Source organism: Myodes glareolus, chromosome 2, assembly GCF_982192425.1.
Source record: "Myodes glareolus chromosome 2, mMyoGla1.1, whole genome shotgun sequence".
In the NCBI taxonomy this organism is placed as follows: domain Eukaryota; kingdom Metazoa; phylum Chordata; class Mammalia; order Rodentia; family Cricetidae; genus Myodes; species Myodes glareolus.
The window spans coordinates 123,212,411-123,230,834 of record NC_142027.1 but is presented as its reverse complement, the minus strand read 5'-3'; the positions used below and the strand labels follow the sequence as shown (position 1 = coordinate 123,230,834).

The following is an 18,424-nucleotide window of genomic DNA, read 5'->3' as shown; positions in this document are numbered from 1 at the left end:
CTGAAAAGCAAGCATTAACACTGAGCTTTAAGAAGAGCATGAAACATGGATGACACAAGTTGGTACTAGGACAAAAGAACAAAATGATCCATGGCAACATTACAAAAGCTGTACAGGAACCAGGCTCAAGCCAAACCTCAGGCACTGAGGACAGGCCTTCTGTAGCCAAACCTTGAGAACCCAAACAAAACAAGGTTCTAAGTTGTATCCAGAACAGGACATCCATGTACAGGATTTAAAAAGAGAAGAAAATAATAACAGGAAGGAGCATAGCACTAACCACATTTATTTACCTCAGCCACATTTTCAGGACCACCAAGTTCATCAATAAGTTCATCCAAGGTGTTAGGAGGGAGGTCTTCAGCTAATTTTTCTAGTTTATCAAGCAGGTCTTTCTTCATCTGCTGTGCCCTTTCCACAGCATCCTGACTCGTTATAAGGCTATTGTTACTGTTGGTGTTACTGTTAGCTGATAAAGAACATTTGTTAATCAAACTGTTATACCTGATTTCCATTTCCATTTCTAAAGTAGGACGTTCTGCACAGTACCTGGTGCACTGTTGGGAGCAGGTGAGACGACTGGTGCAGAGGAGAAACTAGGCCGCTTTGAACCAAGACCTGATGCTAACAAGGCACTTTGAATGGAATCTGGATCTATACTTTTCTTCTTTTTCTTATCTTTGTTTTTCTTGTGGTCTTTTCTAATTAACCAAGGATCTAAAATGTAAGAGAAATATGTATCAATTTAATAGTACAGTCCTTTGTTTTTAGAGACAGGGTTTCCTCTGTGTAGTCCTGGCTGTCCTACAATTTGCTCTGTAGACCAGGTTGGCCTCAAACTCAAGAGATCTGGCTACGACCTCTGGCTCCAGGGAGCTGGAATTAAAGGTGTACACCACCACCTCTCAGCACAATATGGACTCCTAATAGGAAGAACTTTTTTTTTTAATTAAGTATACAGTGTTCTGTCTGCATGTATGCCTCCAGGCCAGAAGAGGGCACCAGAGGTCATTACAGAAAGTTGTGAGGCACTATGTGGTTGGTGAGAATTAAATTCAAGACCTGTGGAGGAGCTGCTCCAAAAGCTGATCCACCTTTCTAGGCCCCAAGTTTCCTTCTGTTAACTGACACAAAGCTAGCAGTGCCCAATGCATTTACTCAACATACAGGGAGCTACCCCTCTACATTTTGAAGTTAAAAATAAGCAGATGTTGGGCAGTGGTGGTGCACACCTTTAATCCTAGGACTATGGGAGGCAGAAGCAGGTGGATTTCTGAATTTGATCGAGGTCAGTCTGATCTACAGGATTCCAGGACAGCCAGGGCTACACAGAGAAATCTTGTCTCGAAAAACCATGTGTGTGCTCACACACACAAAACAAACCCACATAAACTCAGTATATTCCACAAGGCTTGCAATTCCACTATCCCAAAACTCAGGAATACTGAGGCAGAAAAATGGGAACCCCAGAAAAATTCAACCCCAAAACTTAATATGAAGGAATGAATGCACAGTTCTAGATCATCTAGGGCTACACAGTGAGAACTTCTCCACCGGAAAAACAAAACAAAACAAAACAAAAAAAATACCACAACAAAGGCCCAAAGTTGTCTTATCTCAGATTCAAACCTCTACAAGACTAAGTGAAGATTATAACCTACCCGGTCACAAATACAAATAAAGGGTTTCATTTATTTTTCAAAGGCCTATTTTGTTTATTTATTGGTTTTTCAAGACAGAATTTCTCTGGGTAGCCCCGGCTGTCCTGGAACTCGCATTGTAAACCAGGCTGGCCTCAGAATCACAGAAACCCACCAAGCTTTGTCTCCTAAGCGCTGAGATGAAAGGTGTGCACCACCACTGCCAGGCTAATTTATTTTCTTTTTAACGATGGGTATGTGTGTATCTGTATGTAGGTTTGTGGACATAGTGCAGGTGTCTATGGAAATCAAATGTCCTTGGAGCTGGAGGTCTGGAAATTATGAGTTCACCAACTTAGGATGCTGGAAATTGAACTCAGCTTCTCTTAACCACTGAACCATCTCTCCAGCATGGAGAAAATATTTTATTTTTTGTTTGTTTTTGAGACAAGGTCTCACTATGTAACTCTGGCTAGCCTAATATTCAGAGATAATAATCCAGTCTGCACCCCTAAAGCTGCGATTAATGCGTGCACCAGCCCAGCAGCTAAGTCCCCTTCTACTGTTGCAACAGTTCAGTGAACTCACCATCCTCGTTGTCCTCACTGGACTCATCTCTGAAGGGGTTGAAATCATCATCATCACCAGAGCTCATGTTCTTAGAGCTCTCATAGTCACTTTCTTCATTGTCAGAGACATCAGACTCACTTTCGCTGTCATCAGAGCTGCTACCAGTAAGGCCACCAACTTTTCGTGCTTTTTTGGTTTCTCGGGTTATTTCTTCACCTATCCTCAAGCCCCAAATAAAAATCAGTTGAAAATGCAATGTTTCTAAAGACCTATGGTGTCAGACTTTAGATTATGAGTTGAGTCTAAGAGAACTGCAGACAACAAGAATAAACATTTGATAAGCAAAGCATGCTCACAAGAACCAAGAACTCCAGTTATGGTCAGCTACTCAAGAAGAAGCTAAATATATAAAGACAAACTCAAAACTGACGAAAAGAAAATGAGGGGCTGAACCAAGTCACATTGCATGCATGCATGAAATTCTCAAACCATACAAAATAAATACAAACTCGAGACACAGTGCAACAGAACCTAAGTCACAGTCGTAACTGTTAAGTAGCTGTGAAAAGGGTATTAGTAACTAGTCATGAAATACCTAGAATTTTTTAATCTATAAGCTAGGTATAGTAGTAGTCTCTAATCCCAGCATTTGGGAGGCAAACGCAGAGAGGTCTCTGTTGAGTTCAGAGCCTGTCTAGTCTACAGAGTGAGTTTTAAGTGCATTAGGACTACATAATGAGACCCTGTCTTGAAAGAATTGAAGAGGGGAGGACAGACAGACGTACAGATTTATAAAACTTTGTTTTTAAAGGTAAGTGGTTGGTTTGAATTACCTAATATTTAGAAAACAAATTGGGAATGCTCAAAAACTAAAACCAAACACTAAGATGTTCTCTTATTAATAGACCAGAGAAAACCTAACTTGAGACACAGGGAGACATCAATTACTCTACCACACTACCGATTGTAGGATACCATTACCTCATGTGCTACTCAATTAAAAAGCAAGGGGGAGTAGTAGCCCACTCAATTCAGGTGCATTACAAATGTGAGGACCAATGAAATGGTTCAGCAGATAGAGTGCTTGTCACCAACCCCGAGGACCTGAGTAGAACCCCAAAACCTATATGGAAAAAAAGTGATCAATCCCTGCAATTTGTGCTCTGACCTCCACATTCACAGTAGCACATGTGCACCCACAAGCACATGTAATAAAAAAATAGGAAGAATGAGTATCTTGTCAAGTCTAAAATGATTAAACAATGTCAAACACTACTTAGAGCCTACGACATTGCAGGTGTGTTTGTCTGGGCATGTTAAGGTAGGAGCCCAGGGCCCAGAAAGCATCATGGCCTTTATATCAGAATTCACAACTCACTTCTGAAAGTCAAACAGCAAAGAAAGCACCCAAACAAAAATTCTAGTTTACATCATCACAAGCTGGTTAACAAACACAGGTGAATACATCCCTAAAACTTAATACTATACTAATCAAAGCCTCTTTAGCCTTAACCAGCAAGAAGAACGTAATGTTTGTAACCCAGCTGCTCCAGAAACTGAAGCAGGAGGAAGGTAAGTACTACCCAGTACTATCAAGAAAAAAAAAAGCGGGGGGAGGTGATGCACTGACTAGCAAATTCCATGTTTATTAAATAGCAGCTCTGACAACACAAAGACTAAGTGAACTTGAAACAATCCTAAAAAAGCTGGAAAGGTTCTAATTTCCTTAATGCTGCACAGAGTGTCCAGCTAGCTAAATTAAGTGGGACCACTTGTATATTCACTCTGGACTCTGAGCAACAGGGAAAGCACCAGTCCCTTCCCACTCAAGGAAGGAAGGAAATCAATCACAAACTACTTACAAACTCAGATCATCAGCACTGACATCAACTATTTTTTTAAAATTCATTTATTTTATTAGGTATACAGTGCTCTGTATTCATGTATGTCTGCATGACAGAATAGGGCACTAGATCTCATTATAGATGGTTTTGAGCCACCATGTGGTTGCTAGGAATTGAACTCAGAACCTCTGGAAAAACAGCCAGTGCCCTTAAGCTATGAGCCACGTCTCCAGCCCTCCCATCAACTATTTAAAGTACTCACCTTTCCGCTTCTTTACTTTATTTTCTTTACAAGGGCTATCTCTTGGTGAACTGTTGTTACTTGGAGCTGTCAAATCGATTCCTAGCAAACTATAAAGTTTCTTCCTGTCTGGAGCAGGAAAGTGTTTTTCAATGAGTGACTGCAATACGCCTCTGTAGGAAAAAAAAGCAGTGAATCTTACACTTCATGCGGCACCTGGAACATCTTACTAGATATAGCTAAAGGGAAATATACATTTTCTTCAATCTTAAGAAATTTCAGGAAGAAATTAAAAAACATTACTTGGCAGTTGAAACAAAATCATTTAGTTCTCCTCCACCCTCTTCTAAGGCCTCCAGAGTTCTAGCTTCTCCTGTAGACTGCAGACCAATTACCACACACTGGAAAACACAAAATACACAATAATAAACAATAAAGCTGTAGCCTCTCACAGCATATGTCTTCTTACAGCATATGTCAAATGTCTAGTGAAAGATTTAAAAAATGACCCATTACATTAAAGCAATTTAGGCTTCATTTATTCTGAGGTATGCTATGTCAAAAAGTGAGAGAAATCCAGGTCTGATGTCGCTCACCTTTAATCCCAGCACTCAGAATGCAGAGTCAGGAGGATCTCTGTACATTTGAGGCCAGCCTGTTCTACAGAGTTTCAAGGCTGCATAGAGGGGTTCTGTCTCTCTGCCAGCCAGAAAAAAAATAGGAAACATATTTTACAGAACATGACAAATGTCTCTGACCTTAAGGAATATCACCCTTGTGGGGTTTTTTGTGTTTTGTTTTGTTTTTTTGTTCTCTCTCTTTCTATAGCACTGGCCATTCTTGAATCACAGAGATTCCCTCTCTGCTTCCCAACTGCTAGGATTAAAGGCAATTCTAAGTTTTGAGCAGATCAACCAAAAGCAAGCAAGCTTAGGGCAATATTTATAGTTATTAATGGAAAGAGCACAGTTGAATAGATTACATAGTGTATTTTTATACTCTGCTGAAATTTCTGAACAGGCATTTTTTATATACACAAACAAATACAAATATTCATGTGTCTGTGTGTGCAAATGTAGTCTGTCTTGATACAAAGTGTCATACAGCCCAATTCAAACTATGACCAAGCCACAGCTGGCCTTGCTCTTAAGAGCCTCTAGTTTCTATCTCTCATTTGATAGGACCACACACACACACACACACACACGCTGGCATTTTTAGAACTTTTTGCTGAATTCTTGAGACAGGACTTCTTTGCGTAGTCCTGGATGTCCTAGAACTCACTCTGTAGACCAGGTTGGCCTCAGGCTTAGAGAGAGATCTACCCAACTCTTCCTCCCAAGTGATGGAATTAAAGGTGTGTACCACCACTGCCTGGCTTAGAATTTATTTTGAAGGATCTGTTTATAGTGGCACATACTTAGACAATTCTAGGACTTGGGATGCTGATGCAGGAAGATTGCTATGAGCTTTTTAGGACAGCCTAGATGACCTATCAAATACCAGACATCTCCGAGCTACAGAGCAAACATCCTGTCTCAAACCAAAACTGACAACTTAAATTATGAAAATAAAATCTTACTGCAATAGTATTTTTAGCAACATCCACTTAAAAGACTATTCCAAAGCTAAGCATAGTGACAAGCATCTTTAATCCCAGCATCAGTGAGGCGGAGACAGACAGATCTCTGTGAGTTCAAAGCCAGCTTGGTCTATAGAGGGAGTTCCAGGATAACCAGAGCTACATAGTGAGACCCTGTCTACAAAATACAAAAACAAAACAAACAAAAAGACTATTCCCACTAGAAGACCTCATTAGATAAAGACTAGCTAGTCAAGCTCAGACCACACTAGATTTTCTCCAACTTACCTTCCCATTCTTGATTTCCTCCCGAGCCAGTTGAACAACCCTTTTCACTTTGGATGCTATGCACAGGTATTTAAAAAACCTTTGGTGAGCAGACCAGAATTGACCCCACATAGATTTCTTCATTCTCTGTTCAGCATCAATCAAATCTGCAGCTTGCTGAAATCGTTCTCTAGCAATGACCCACTGGAAATACATAGGCAACATGTTACATATACATCTGAATACATTACTTAAAAGTAGTCCCTTTAGCCAGGCATGCCTTTAATCCTAGCACTCAGTAGGCTGGAGAATCATTGTGAGTTCAAGGACAGCCTGGTCTAGCTAGACACAGCATAGAAGTTCCACGCCAGCCACAATGACACAGTGAGACCCTGTCCCCACAAAATTAAAAGTGACTCCTTCAACTGAAACAATCTACCATCACTTGGGAAACTCTATTATCAGGCACATTAAAAATATTGACAAAAGATTTCTCACCAGTTTGACTGCTTTGTTATACATTTTAACATAACTCTGAGAAAGAAGAACTTCCTCTATTTTGAAGGTCACTCCAGTAAAGCTCAGCTGTCGTGCAATGTACATTCCTCTAAGCTTCATATCCATAGCAACTATTTCCATAGCACCAACACCTCTGAACAAAATTAAAACACCAGTAACTATCAATAAACAAAACAGCACTTTCCACACAGCAACGGTTCTGGCAGCACAGTGCCACCAGCCTTATTACCTGCGTTCCACTGCTTGGATAAAATCACTGAATTCTCTGAATGGAGTTCCTTCACCCCAAATTCCAAGACGGTTCATATAGGCCATGTTCCGTGGTTCAGAAGCACCTGGAAAAGCCCTGACATATTATAGCTGCAAAAGCGATTTGTGCATCTTTCTGATCATGTGGGTACTCACCAGTGGCACTGGCATAAACAACTCTGGCTTTTGGCAACTTGTTCTGAAGCTCTAAAACAGCCAACCCTGTCTTGGTTGGCTTTGAAGAACCAACAGGACAGAGGTTTTTTGCTTTGTGACATTCATCAAACACTATCTGTAAGGAGGAGCTAAGGAACATATCAAAAACAGAACTGTCCATTCAAGAGTGTGGTCTATGACCCTGGGGCCACACATAACCCAAGATCCCTCTGGGCCTCATCTCTATTCTTTCCCCTTGTCCTGCAGCTTCTGAGCTAACTGCTCAATAAGTTATTTACTGCAGGTGAAATTTTTTCTTATAAGAATACAGGAATGGCCATACGGTGATGGCACATGCCTTTAATCCCAGCATTCTGCCAGGCAGAACCAGGCAGACCACTGTGTCTTTTTGGACAGCCTGGTCTACAAGAGCTAGTTCCAGGATAGGCTCAAAAGCAACGCAGAGAAACCCGTCTCAAAAAAAAAAAAAAAAAATGAATGAGTGAGTGAGTGAGTGAGTAAAAAATGCAGGAATGGAGCTGGGTAGTGGTGGTGCACGCCTTTAATTTGGAGACAGAGACAGGTGGATCTCTATGAGTTCAAGGACAGCTTGGTCTAAAGCAAGTTTCAGAACAACCAGAACTGTAACACAGAGAAACCTTGTCTTTAAAAGAGAGAGAGAGAGAGAGAGAGAGAGAGAGAGAGAGAGAGAGAGAGAAAGAAAGAAAGAAAGAAAGAAAGAAAGAAAGAAAGAAAGAAAAGGCAGGCAGGCAGGGAGGGAGGGAGGGAGGGGAAAAAAGAATGCAGGAATGGATACACTGAGACAGTGAGTTATCCATTACATCCACTACAGCAAGAATTTCACTGAACTGTAGAACTGGCCACTAACTTGAAATAGTATTTCAGAACTTGGGGTTCTTCATAAGGACAGCAGAAACTATGCAACAAACCAAATGAGTGAGCACTGCTTCCTTGGTCTCTCAAGCAGAACTCCTGACATCTGATACATACAAAAGAACTGACTTTCCAGGCTCTGAGGACTCTTTTTTAACAATTACAGTGACCACCCCCAAAATATTCACTTAGTCAAAAATTTTCCATAGAATTTTTTTAAATTTGCTTCTGTTTTTTTTTTTTTTTTTTTTTTTTTTCGAGACAGAGTCTCTTTGTGTAGCCTTGACTATTCTGGAACTCATTCTGTAGATCAGGTTGTCCTTGAACTCAAAGATCCACCTGCTTCTGCCTCCCCAGGGCTGGGACTAAAGGTATGTACCATCACCATCCTATTGTTTTTTTTGTTTGTTTGTTTGTTTGTTTTCTTTTTTTAATTTTTCCACACAGGGTTTCTTTGTGTAGCCCTTGCTGTCCTTTAACACAGCATCAGAGATCTGTTGGCCTTAGGCATGCCCTAACACCACCCAGACTGAACATAATTTTTATGCCATCAAAAATAAACAATCTCTATTGAAGGATACCACTCCATCGAAGTCATCACCACACCAATGCAGAAGCTGTTTTAACCTGGTCTTATATTTACCACCAGACTGGCTTTCTCCAATAAGAGAAGAATAGGTAGCAAAAATAACACCCTTTTTCACGCTCCCATTGTGTTTGGAAGAAATTTTTCCATATTTAAACTAAAAAGGAAAAAAGAATTTAATTAGTACATCTTCCTCTCAGAAACACCTACCTCAAATTTATGAGTCAACTTAGGTTCATGACAGACTCCAAAAAAAATCTAGACACATAAAGCTTATAATACACAAATGCGAACATATCAAAACAAAAAACAAAACAAAACAAAAAAAGACACAACCAAGTTTCAAATCCGCTCCCTATGGAAATTTCAGCATTGCTCCACATTCTTACTGTGCATTCATCATACTATATGTAAAGGACTATGACTGAGTTGAGGAAAAGATTATCAGCAGGAGAAGTGTTCGCAAGTAAGCTAGGGGTGTGATTCAGTGGTAGAACACTTAGCCTAGCATGCCTATTCACAGCACTTCCAAACACAGAATTTTGAGTAATGTGCTCCTTTGTTACATTACTCAGAAATAAATCTTACCGAGACATCAGCTTCATGTTTTAGTATTACAGTACAATCATTCAAAACAACTAAATACAACCTAACAAGAAAAGTCACAGAGTGCATACCAGGACAGGCTCCAAAGGTACACAAAAAAACCCTGTCTCGAAAATCCAAAACAAATAAACGAAAACAAAATAAAAAGATTCTAATCACATTAAAATGTGTTTCAGATCTAGATACCCACTTTCTTGTTTCTATACTAACACAAAGTCCTTAAACTCAGTTATGCAAACGGTTATCTCTAGGCTGTACAATGTGACAGGTGCACTACTTCTCCACACTACACATGGACAGGCAGATCAATCTCTCTAAAAACCAAGACAAACAGAACACTGGAAACCAACAAAACAAACTCCATTAGACCAGGAACCATGCCCACTTTGTCTGCCATTAGACACACCCAGGGCCTAGCATGTGTTGTGTGGAATAGCTCACTGAGTCCTTGGAACAAAATCACAAAAAACAGTTGTCTCATTTTCATAGATGAGTCTGTGTGTGTTGATTGATAGTCTCATTGAAAAGGGAGGCTTCCATACCTTATTTAATGAATGAACCAAGATGTTTTTTGCTCCAATGTCCTTTAAATCTCTTTCAGCATCATATTTTAAGTCATTTGATACACTAAACCTATCAAAAAAAGATAAACCAAATTAAAATTGATCTGCATTTTTCCTAGAACTAGAAACAGTCAAGTCTTGACACAATATAAACACACACACACACACACACACACACACTCAAACTTTTCCTGCGATGCTATATTAAAAGAAAACCAGGCTTCCTCAGCCCGCATGGTGGAACTTACCACAGTGCTCTCTTTCTACTCAACAAATAGTTCTCATATATGATCCCTGCTATCGTCCGGCCTTTGCCCACACCAGCACCATCACCTATTAAGAAGCCAGCACGATCTCCATTAGGGAGGAATGTTTCATGTTGCTAGAAAGGGAAAAGTTGGAAGAGCGGGTGTCATTTTCTCATCAAAGTAACTGATAAGTTGCCCATGCTCCTACCCAATCAAAACAGTCATGGAAATATGTCATCATTACCCCTTCAAGCACTTTGACCTAAGAGTGACCCCTAGCATGGATACTCTCTCTATATAAGTACTACACTCTTTCCCTCTAGCCTGCGGTACACTTAGCATCAAAGACAAGAACTTCGTAAGGTGGCTTCACTATCCCTTGAAATACCTGCTTGACAATTTGCCAACTTTGACACGATACTTAACCATGGAGGCAGTTGGCCACTTGCAGCATTACTTATCCTACAGTAATGGAGTTAAAACAAAATATCTTCAAGCATAACTGAAGTGAGTCCACTCACAAACTATATTACCAATAGTATTTGCACAGTGTATGACTGCTAATTTACTACCTTAATGGTATGAGCACTCAAGTCTTTCCGGCAGGGAAAAAAATGAGGAAACAAACATTCTTACATATGCATCAGATTCTTAAAAGTAAAAGTCTTAGATAAAAAATAAATGGAGTATTCATATTAATAATATCTGCTCCCAAAAAATAGTATTTCCACATAAAATTCTAGGGTCATGACTCGTCATTTCCACCAGAAGACATTCTTAAAGATCCCTTAAAGATCTCTTTTCCTAATATATAATCAATCTTTTCCTCCTTTGAGACAGGGTTTCTCTATGTAGCTCTGGTTGTCCTGGAACACACTCTGTAGACCAGGCTGGCCTCGAACTCAGAGATTCACCTGCCTCTGGCTCCCAAGTGCAGAGATTAAAGGCATGCAGCTCCACTGTCTGTCTAATATATTACTTTTTAAAAATTTTATTTCCAAGTTTTTTTGACAAAAAAAATTTACCTTTATTAAAACTGTATTATATGGGGGTGGGAAAGATGGCTCAGTGGGTAAGGACACTAAGTGTTCTTCCAGAGGATCTAAAATTTGATTCCCAGCACCCAGGCCAAGTGACTCAAAACTGCCTGTAAATAACTCTAGCTGAAGCGTGGAAAAATCAAACTTTCTCTTCTGGCCTCTGTTATTACCTGACACATGTGGAATACAGTCATAAGACACACAAATACATACATATAAATACTAAAATAAACCAGGTATCGTGGTACGCACGCTTAATCTCAACAGTCAGGAGGCCAAAGCATGTGGAGAGAGTCCCAGGACAGCCAGAGATTCATACAGAGACTCTGCCTGCCTGCCTTCCTTCCTTTATTTATTTATTGTTTCTTCAAAGCAAGGTTTCTCTGTAGCTTTGGAGCCTGTCCTAGAACTATCATCTCCTGTAGCCCTGGTTAACCTCGAATTCACAGAGATCCGCCTGCCTATGCCTCCCGAGTGCTGGAATTAAAGGCGTGTGCCACCACCACTGTCCAGCTGATGAATAAATTTTTTTTCATTTTACTTTATATCAAGATAAACCATCAAACTTAACTAAGAATTACCTGGGCTGCGTAGGTAACCGCCTCGAGCTGCAACGCTGAGAGCCAGCCATTATCAATGGTCTCTTCAGAGATGGAGGTTTTGTACCACACATCAGGAGGAGTGACACTGGACAAAGAACTAGTCTCCACTACTGCATCAGGGTGACGCAAGCCAATTTTTACTAAACAAGAATTTTAGAATGTCTCATTTAAATCATTCTAGTAATATTTCCAATTTTATTACAAGATAGTACAAAATCAGTCTTACTACAGAGAAAATAGTAACTGTTAAGTTGGGAGCATAACCCCAGTCCCTGGCATCCATCCCAACCCCCTGGCCTGGGAGTTGCATTGGTCTGGAATCCAAATCCCAATAAGCCAGGTCCTGACCCCCTTTCCGGGGGAGGGTCAGGACTACTCCCACAGAATATTTTAGTGGACTCCCCGAGGAGGAACATGTGGTTCCAGGTTTCCATGTGCTCCCCGCTTACCTGTCTCCCCGCCATACCCTCAGCCACCGTATTTAATAAAACGACGGGCATTTTAATTTGGTTTGGTTTGATGTAATTGGATTTTTTTGCACCGGCGGAGGCGCTTGTCTTAGGATTTTTTCCCAACAGTAACCAGTTACGTTGAGCTTATTATTTAGAGTTACTAACTATAATATACTACTCACATTTGACTAAAATGATTGAACTATACAATTTAGAGACTGGTGATGAAATAATCTAGTTTAAAGCACACCACAGTCAGGGAGCAGTGGCAGTCAGGTCTGTGTTCCAGACTTAGCTGGATATAGCAATGCGTACTACTAGTCCCATCTACTATGTGGGATGTGGTAGTATTAATATCTTAATTGTTTAAGAGATGATTAAGATAAAGAAAACCCAAGTCTTCCATTTTGACAAAACCTAACGACATACATTTTATTGGCATGTACTCTGCATAGGTCTCTGCATGACCCATTTCTTCCTCATCTTCTTCTTCTGGTTCATCCTCCTCTTTAACAACAGGAACCTTCTGTAACACAAAAGTACAATCAATCTTAAGTCTAGAGACAAAGGGCCAGCGTCTATGGGACCTTTTTTCAACCTGCCCATAGAGGTATCAACTCTGTATTCTGTAAAACCTCAGTTCTTATCTGTCTATCCAAAGGTGAACAGCAATAATGGCAACCAACCGACACACAAAGGAGTCATCACAGGGCTCTACTCCCTCCAGATACCATCTAGAATTACTTTGTCCCTCAATGCTCATAATCTCTCTCCAACCTCATCCTTCTTCTTCAATCCAGACTTGAAAGAACAAGGAGTATAGGAACAAAGGGTGGGACACTCCAATGCACAATCTATCAAATCAGGACTTTAGAGTATATACAAATATTAACAAAAATGACATTGCTGACAGGTTTTCTTTCTCATTGTAAATATTCCTCAAATCACACTATCCACTCATGTGGGATGTCCTTCTGTGTATGTGGTTGCTTTTATTGGATAATGAATAAAGTTGCTCTGGCCAATGGCTTAGCAGAGCTAAAAGCCAGGCGGGAAATCCGAACAGAGATACAGGGAGAGAGCAGGCAGAGTCAAAGAGATACCAAGTAGCTGCCAAAGAAGACAGACAACGGAACCTTACCAATAGGCCACAGCCTTGTGGTGATACACTGATTAATAGAAATGGGTTAATTTAAGATGTAAGAGTTAGTTAATAAGAAACCTGAGCTAAGAGTTCAAACCATGTTGGAATTATATAGTTTCTGTGTGATTATTTGGGTCTGGGCTGCCAGGAAATGAACAAGCAGTCTCCATTTACAATGCACCTGCCTTTCTTCCTGCCCATCCACTACCAGGCCCTTCATCCTTTGGCTTGTGTCTATAACCTCACCCCCTCCATAGAATTTAATCTTCCACTGCCATGTCTTCTTTATTTTTTTTTAATTATTTATTTTATTTTATGTGCACTGGTGTTTGACCTGCATGTATGTCTATATGAAGAGGTCAGATCTTGGAGCTACAGTCAGTTGTGAGCTGCCATGCTGGATGCTTGGAATTGAACCCAGGTCCCCTGGAAGAAAAGCCAATGCTCTTAACTGCTGAGTTATCTCTCCAGTTCCTGCCATGTCTTCTATAAGCCCTGACTCACTGACCTGTAAGCCATACACCAGCTCCTCAGTGCCTATTAGTGTTTATGCTTCCTTATAAATTCCTGTCAAAGTCCATTACACCCCTCCTCAATAAAGCCTACAGAATCATAGTCATGACAGTGTCCCTCCCTCATAACCCAGAGCATTTACTGTACTTTTTCCCCTTACTTTTAAAGAGTGTGCCATCACACCCAATCCAGGCTGTACCTTTTCATGTCCCTTATACAGTTCCTTAAATCTAAATGGTGCCAAATAATATGTTTACTGAAAGAGAACTCATGAAGTAAAGTCCTTTCAGACACTCATTGCACAGACATACTGATATTCAGGAACATGTCTCATGAACCTGAGCTTAGGTACACAGCACTTCCACAATTCATCCAGATTACTGCATCATCAGATAGCTCCTACCCAGCTATTTATTTGGGTTTCACCAAGTTATCAAAAGTTTATGGCTAATTCTATGTTGACATTTTTTCCTGACCAGACATATGAATAAAAAAGGTCAGTCCTAGCTGGGCAGTGGTGGCACACACCACCCAGCACTCAGGAGGCAGAGGCAGGCGGATCTCCATGAGTTCGAGGCCAACCTGATCTACAAGCGCTAGTTCCAGGTCAGGCTCCAAAGCTACAGAGAAACCCTGTCTCGAAAAACAAAAAGCAAGCAAGCAAACAAACAAACAAAAAAGGTCAGCCTGCAAACAACACCATGGCCCATGAAAGATACAAGTTCAGGCCTAAGTGTTTGAGATTAATTAGCCTACTTCCACTCAACAAGCTTCCTGAGGATATTTCTAAGGTAATTTTAGCCAAGTAATTTAACTATTTAAAACTCACCATGGTGGGGGAAAAACTCCTCATTTTCATGTCATTTATCCATATTCTTGCTACTTCTTTATTAGAAGATTCTTTTTTTACTGCACCATTACTGACATCAGCTGCAGGAAGAGAAGTGGATTAAATTTTACAGGTCTCAAATTCTTTTTCTCAAATAAGAGAATTAAAAATTCAGCAGTTTATTCATTTCAAGAAACAGTATCTGCTGGGCGGTGGTGGTGCACACCTTTAAATCCCAACACTTGGGAGGCAGAGGTGTGAGTTTGAGGCCAGCTGGTCTACAAAGCGAGTTCCAGGATACCAGGGCTGTTACACAATGAAATTCTGTCTCAGAAACAAAAAACCTTGGGCTAGAGAGATGCCTCAGAGGTTAAGAGTACAGGCTCCTCTTCCAGAGGTCCTGAGTTCAATTCCCAGCAACCACATGATAGCTCACAACCATCTATACTGAGATCTGGCTCCCTCTTCTGGCCTGTAGGCAAAACATCCAGACAGAATGCTGTATACATAATAATCAAATAAATCTTAAAAAAAAACCAAAAAACCTGGATATAGTGGTGACGGGAGAATCCCAGAGATGCATTGGCTAGCCAGACTAGCCCAGCCTGTCTGATGAGTCCCATGATAGGACGGTGGTAAACATCCCCCTCCCTGGAGAGAAAGGGGCTGGTAGACAGGGCAGACACAGACACGGTGAGAGGTTTGCATCTGCCCTACCATGCACCTTTTACTTCTCTTCACAGCCCTAGCCCTTCTTAGAAATATAACATATTCACTATCTTTCTTCAGTACAACACAAGCTCCTGGAGGGCAACAATTTCAAGTTTTTCCCCCAGCAACACCTCAAAGTCCAGAAGGGAGTTGACAAAATACACTCAGTAGTTACTTATTCAATGAGCAAAAGAGGTTTCAAAGACTATAAAACCCACATTCTTAAACTGGGTAGTGGTAGAAAACACCTTTAATCCCAGCAGCCTGATCTATAGCCCGAGTTCCAGGACAACCAGGGCTACACAAAATAAACCATCTTGGGAATGGGGTGGGAGACCAAAAACCAAACCAAACTAAAAACAAACCTAGAAAGAGAGCTCAGAAGTTAAGACAGTTTACTGCTCTTGTAAAGGACCAAGGTTCATTTCCCAGCACCCACAAGGCAGCTTACAAGAATTTCACTTCCAGTGAAATCAGATACCCTCTTCTGGCCTCCGCTGGTACTTTATGCATAAGGCACACATAAATATACTCAAGACACACATTCAGAAAAAATAATTAAAACACCCCAAACCACTTGTGAAACATACATACACACACACACACACACACACACACACACACAAACAAAATAGTTTTTGAAAGCAGACGTTCAAACAACTGAAAACAACTTACTAGCTGCAGTCGCAACTGGTTGAGCAATGTTAGCAGGTGGTTTCAGTTTCATGAGTTCATTTAGACTATTATTTTTCAGTAAATCCTTCAACTGAACCTGGTCTTTTGAAGGAGCAGGGGGCAAGGCATTTCGTACTGCTGGTGCTGAGACTGAAGGGCGTGTGTTTGCCGTAGTCTGGATAAATTTTGTCAAAGTGATGGTTTGCCTGTTGGTTGTTGCAGGTGGCGTTTTAGTCATTACAATTGTAGATCCCAAGGTCGGAAGTTGATTTATTTGATTCAGCACAAATGTTGTAGTGGATGGAGGCTGCTGCTAGAAAAGAAAAAACACTTCACATACTCAATTTGACTCTGATAGACTGCAGAGATAAATCTGGTAATCCATTTAGAAATCTAAAACTAGATGCTAGACAGAGGGCACAAAATGGAAAGCCGCAGGCACAAGAACCTTGAATCTCCAACACACAGACCACATGTCCATCAGGCAGTCGTGCACATCTGTTCACACCAATGCTCTGACAGCGACATGAAGCAGAGAGACCCGTCTCCAACAAGGTGAAAAGTGAAAATTATCCTCTGACCACATGCCTGCGGGGTACGTATGAGCTCAAAGTCAACATACATACAATCTAAACTTTATTCTATTCTTGTTTAACTAATGGTTCTTTATTTCTACTTTAATGACTAGCTATAAATTCCAGGCTAAAAACACAACAATCAGGAAAGGGTGTAGTAGTAATTTGACACTTTATATAAGCATAAGAATAAAAATTATTAAGAGAAGCTATTCCAATCTATCTGTGACTTACAATAACTCTAGACCTAGCAATAACCAAAAAAAAATCTATCCAACACTGCCCACCAGGCAGACAGCTCTAGGTAAATCACTTAAGAGGGCTGGAGAGATGACTCAGTGGTTAAGAGCACTGCCTGCTCTTCCAAAGGTCCTGAGTTCAATTTCCAGCAACCACATGGTGGCTCACAACCATCTGTAATGAGGCCTGGTGCTCTCTTCTGGACTGCGGAAAGAATACTATATATATAATAAACAAATAAATAAAATATTTTTATAAATAAATAAATCACTTAAAACCCAGGTTTTGAGGTCAATTTTTTTTTAAAAGATTGCTACTGTCGACAGGCATGGTGGCACACATCTTTAATTGTAGCACTTGGGAGACAAAAGCAGGTGGATCTTCTGGTTTGAGACCAGCCTGGTATAGAGAGTGAGTTACAGGACAGCCAGGGCTACCAAGGGAAGACCTGTCTCAAGAAAACGGAAAGATTTCTCTTGTCATTTTTTTCCTATAATCTGTATAGATAGGGGTATGTGCAGGTTCCTATGGAAGCTCGAGGCACCAGAACCTCCTTGAGCTGAAGTTACAGATATGTGACAGCTGCCCAATATGGGTAATTAATTCTGCAATAGCAATAGTTAACTGCTGGACCATCATCCGAGCCCTTTGAAGCCAACTTTCTATTAATACTGCACTTCTTTTCATTTAAAAAACAAAACAACAACAACAAAAAAACTTCCCAAATGTGTGGAAGCAAGAGGGGAATTTGAGGGACTCAGTTCTCGCCTTCAACTGTATGACTCCCAGGGATACTTGGGTGCTTTTTTCCCCCCAGGACAGGGTTTCTCTGTAGCTTTGAAGCCTGTTCTGGAACTAGCTCTTGTAGACCAGGCTGGCCTCGAACTCAAAGAGATCTGCCTGTCTCTGCCTCCCGAGTGCTAGGATTAAAGGTGTGCACTACCACCGCCTGGCTGATACTTGGATCTTAAGGCATGGCAACAAGCATCTTTACCACTGATCTACCTCAAAGACCCAACACTGTCTTTCCTGTTCAATGCTGTTTGCCATCGTACAGGTCACACTACATTTTAGAGTCTAAAAAGACAAAAATACTGGTAATTAGGTGGTTACTCTCAACAGTGCTGTTAGAGAGGAGGTGAAATGAGAAGAACGCAGGGAGGAGAAAAGAAAAAGCTGAGCACAGTGGCTCAAGACTGTGAGAGCCAAAGTTGGCAAAGTGATGTAGAATGCATAGAAACTGAGCTCAAGGCCAACATGACCTACAAGAAACCCTATCTCAAAAAATTAAAAAATAAAAATAAAGCCAACTTGAAAATGCTATTGTCTTTGGCTTTAAAGTTACTATGCATTTCTGCATATCACTGGTGTGTATGTTTGTCCTTGTGTCACTGGGGATCATCTCAGGGCCTGGCATCTGCAAGGTCAGTCCTCCACCACACTAAGCTACAACTCTAGCCCCTTTCCATAAGTCTTTCAATAAAATCTTCTAGACTGCTATTTACCACTTCAAGTATTTATTTTTTCTTTTGGTTTTTCAAGACAGGATTTCCTGTGCAACAGTCCTGGCTGTCCTAAGACTCACTCTGTAGACCAGGCTGGCCTCGAACTCACAGAGATTCACCTGTCTCTGCCTCCCAAATGCTAGAATTAAAGGTTTGTGCCATCACTGCCCAAT

The 18,424-nt window shown here is 40.7% G+C and overlaps 1 protein-coding gene across 5 annotated transcripts in view; it reads right to left on the bottom strand.

Moving 5' to 3' along the window:
- The window catches only part of Sbno1 (strawberry notch homolog 1), a 51,046-nt gene that overhangs the window by 20,035 nt on the left and 12,587 nt on the right, over positions 1-18,424 (bottom strand). For 3 of the 5 annotated variants that reach the window (XM_048447225.3, XM_085678984.2, XM_048447228.3), the window contains 16 exons: positions 15,932-16,244; positions 14,546-14,646; positions 12,489-12,585; positions 11,587-11,747; positions 9,966-10,099; positions 9,697-9,787; positions 8,544-8,705; positions 7,069-7,204; positions 6,893-6,998; positions 6,643-6,796; positions 6,166-6,348; positions 4,599-4,696; positions 4,317-4,468; positions 2,229-2,426; positions 550-717; positions 294-469 (listed from right to left, as the gene is read on the bottom strand). In XM_048447225.3, coding sequence (XP_048303182.1) covers positions 294-469; positions 550-717; positions 2,229-2,426; positions 4,317-4,468; positions 4,599-4,696; positions 6,166-6,348; positions 6,643-6,796; positions 6,893-6,998; positions 7,069-7,204; positions 8,544-8,705; positions 9,697-9,787; positions 9,966-10,099; positions 11,587-11,747; positions 12,489-12,585; positions 14,546-14,646; positions 15,932-16,244 — 2,430 coding nt within the window. The remainder of the gene's footprint in view (positions 1-293; positions 470-549; positions 718-2,228; positions 2,427-4,316; positions 4,469-4,598; positions 4,697-6,165; positions 6,349-6,642; positions 6,797-6,892; positions 6,999-7,068; positions 7,205-8,543; positions 8,706-9,696; positions 9,788-9,965; positions 10,100-11,586; positions 11,748-12,488; positions 12,586-14,545; positions 14,647-15,931; positions 16,245-18,424) is intronic. The other 2 variants (XM_048447226.3, XM_048447229.3) reach the window with 1 other exon arrangement.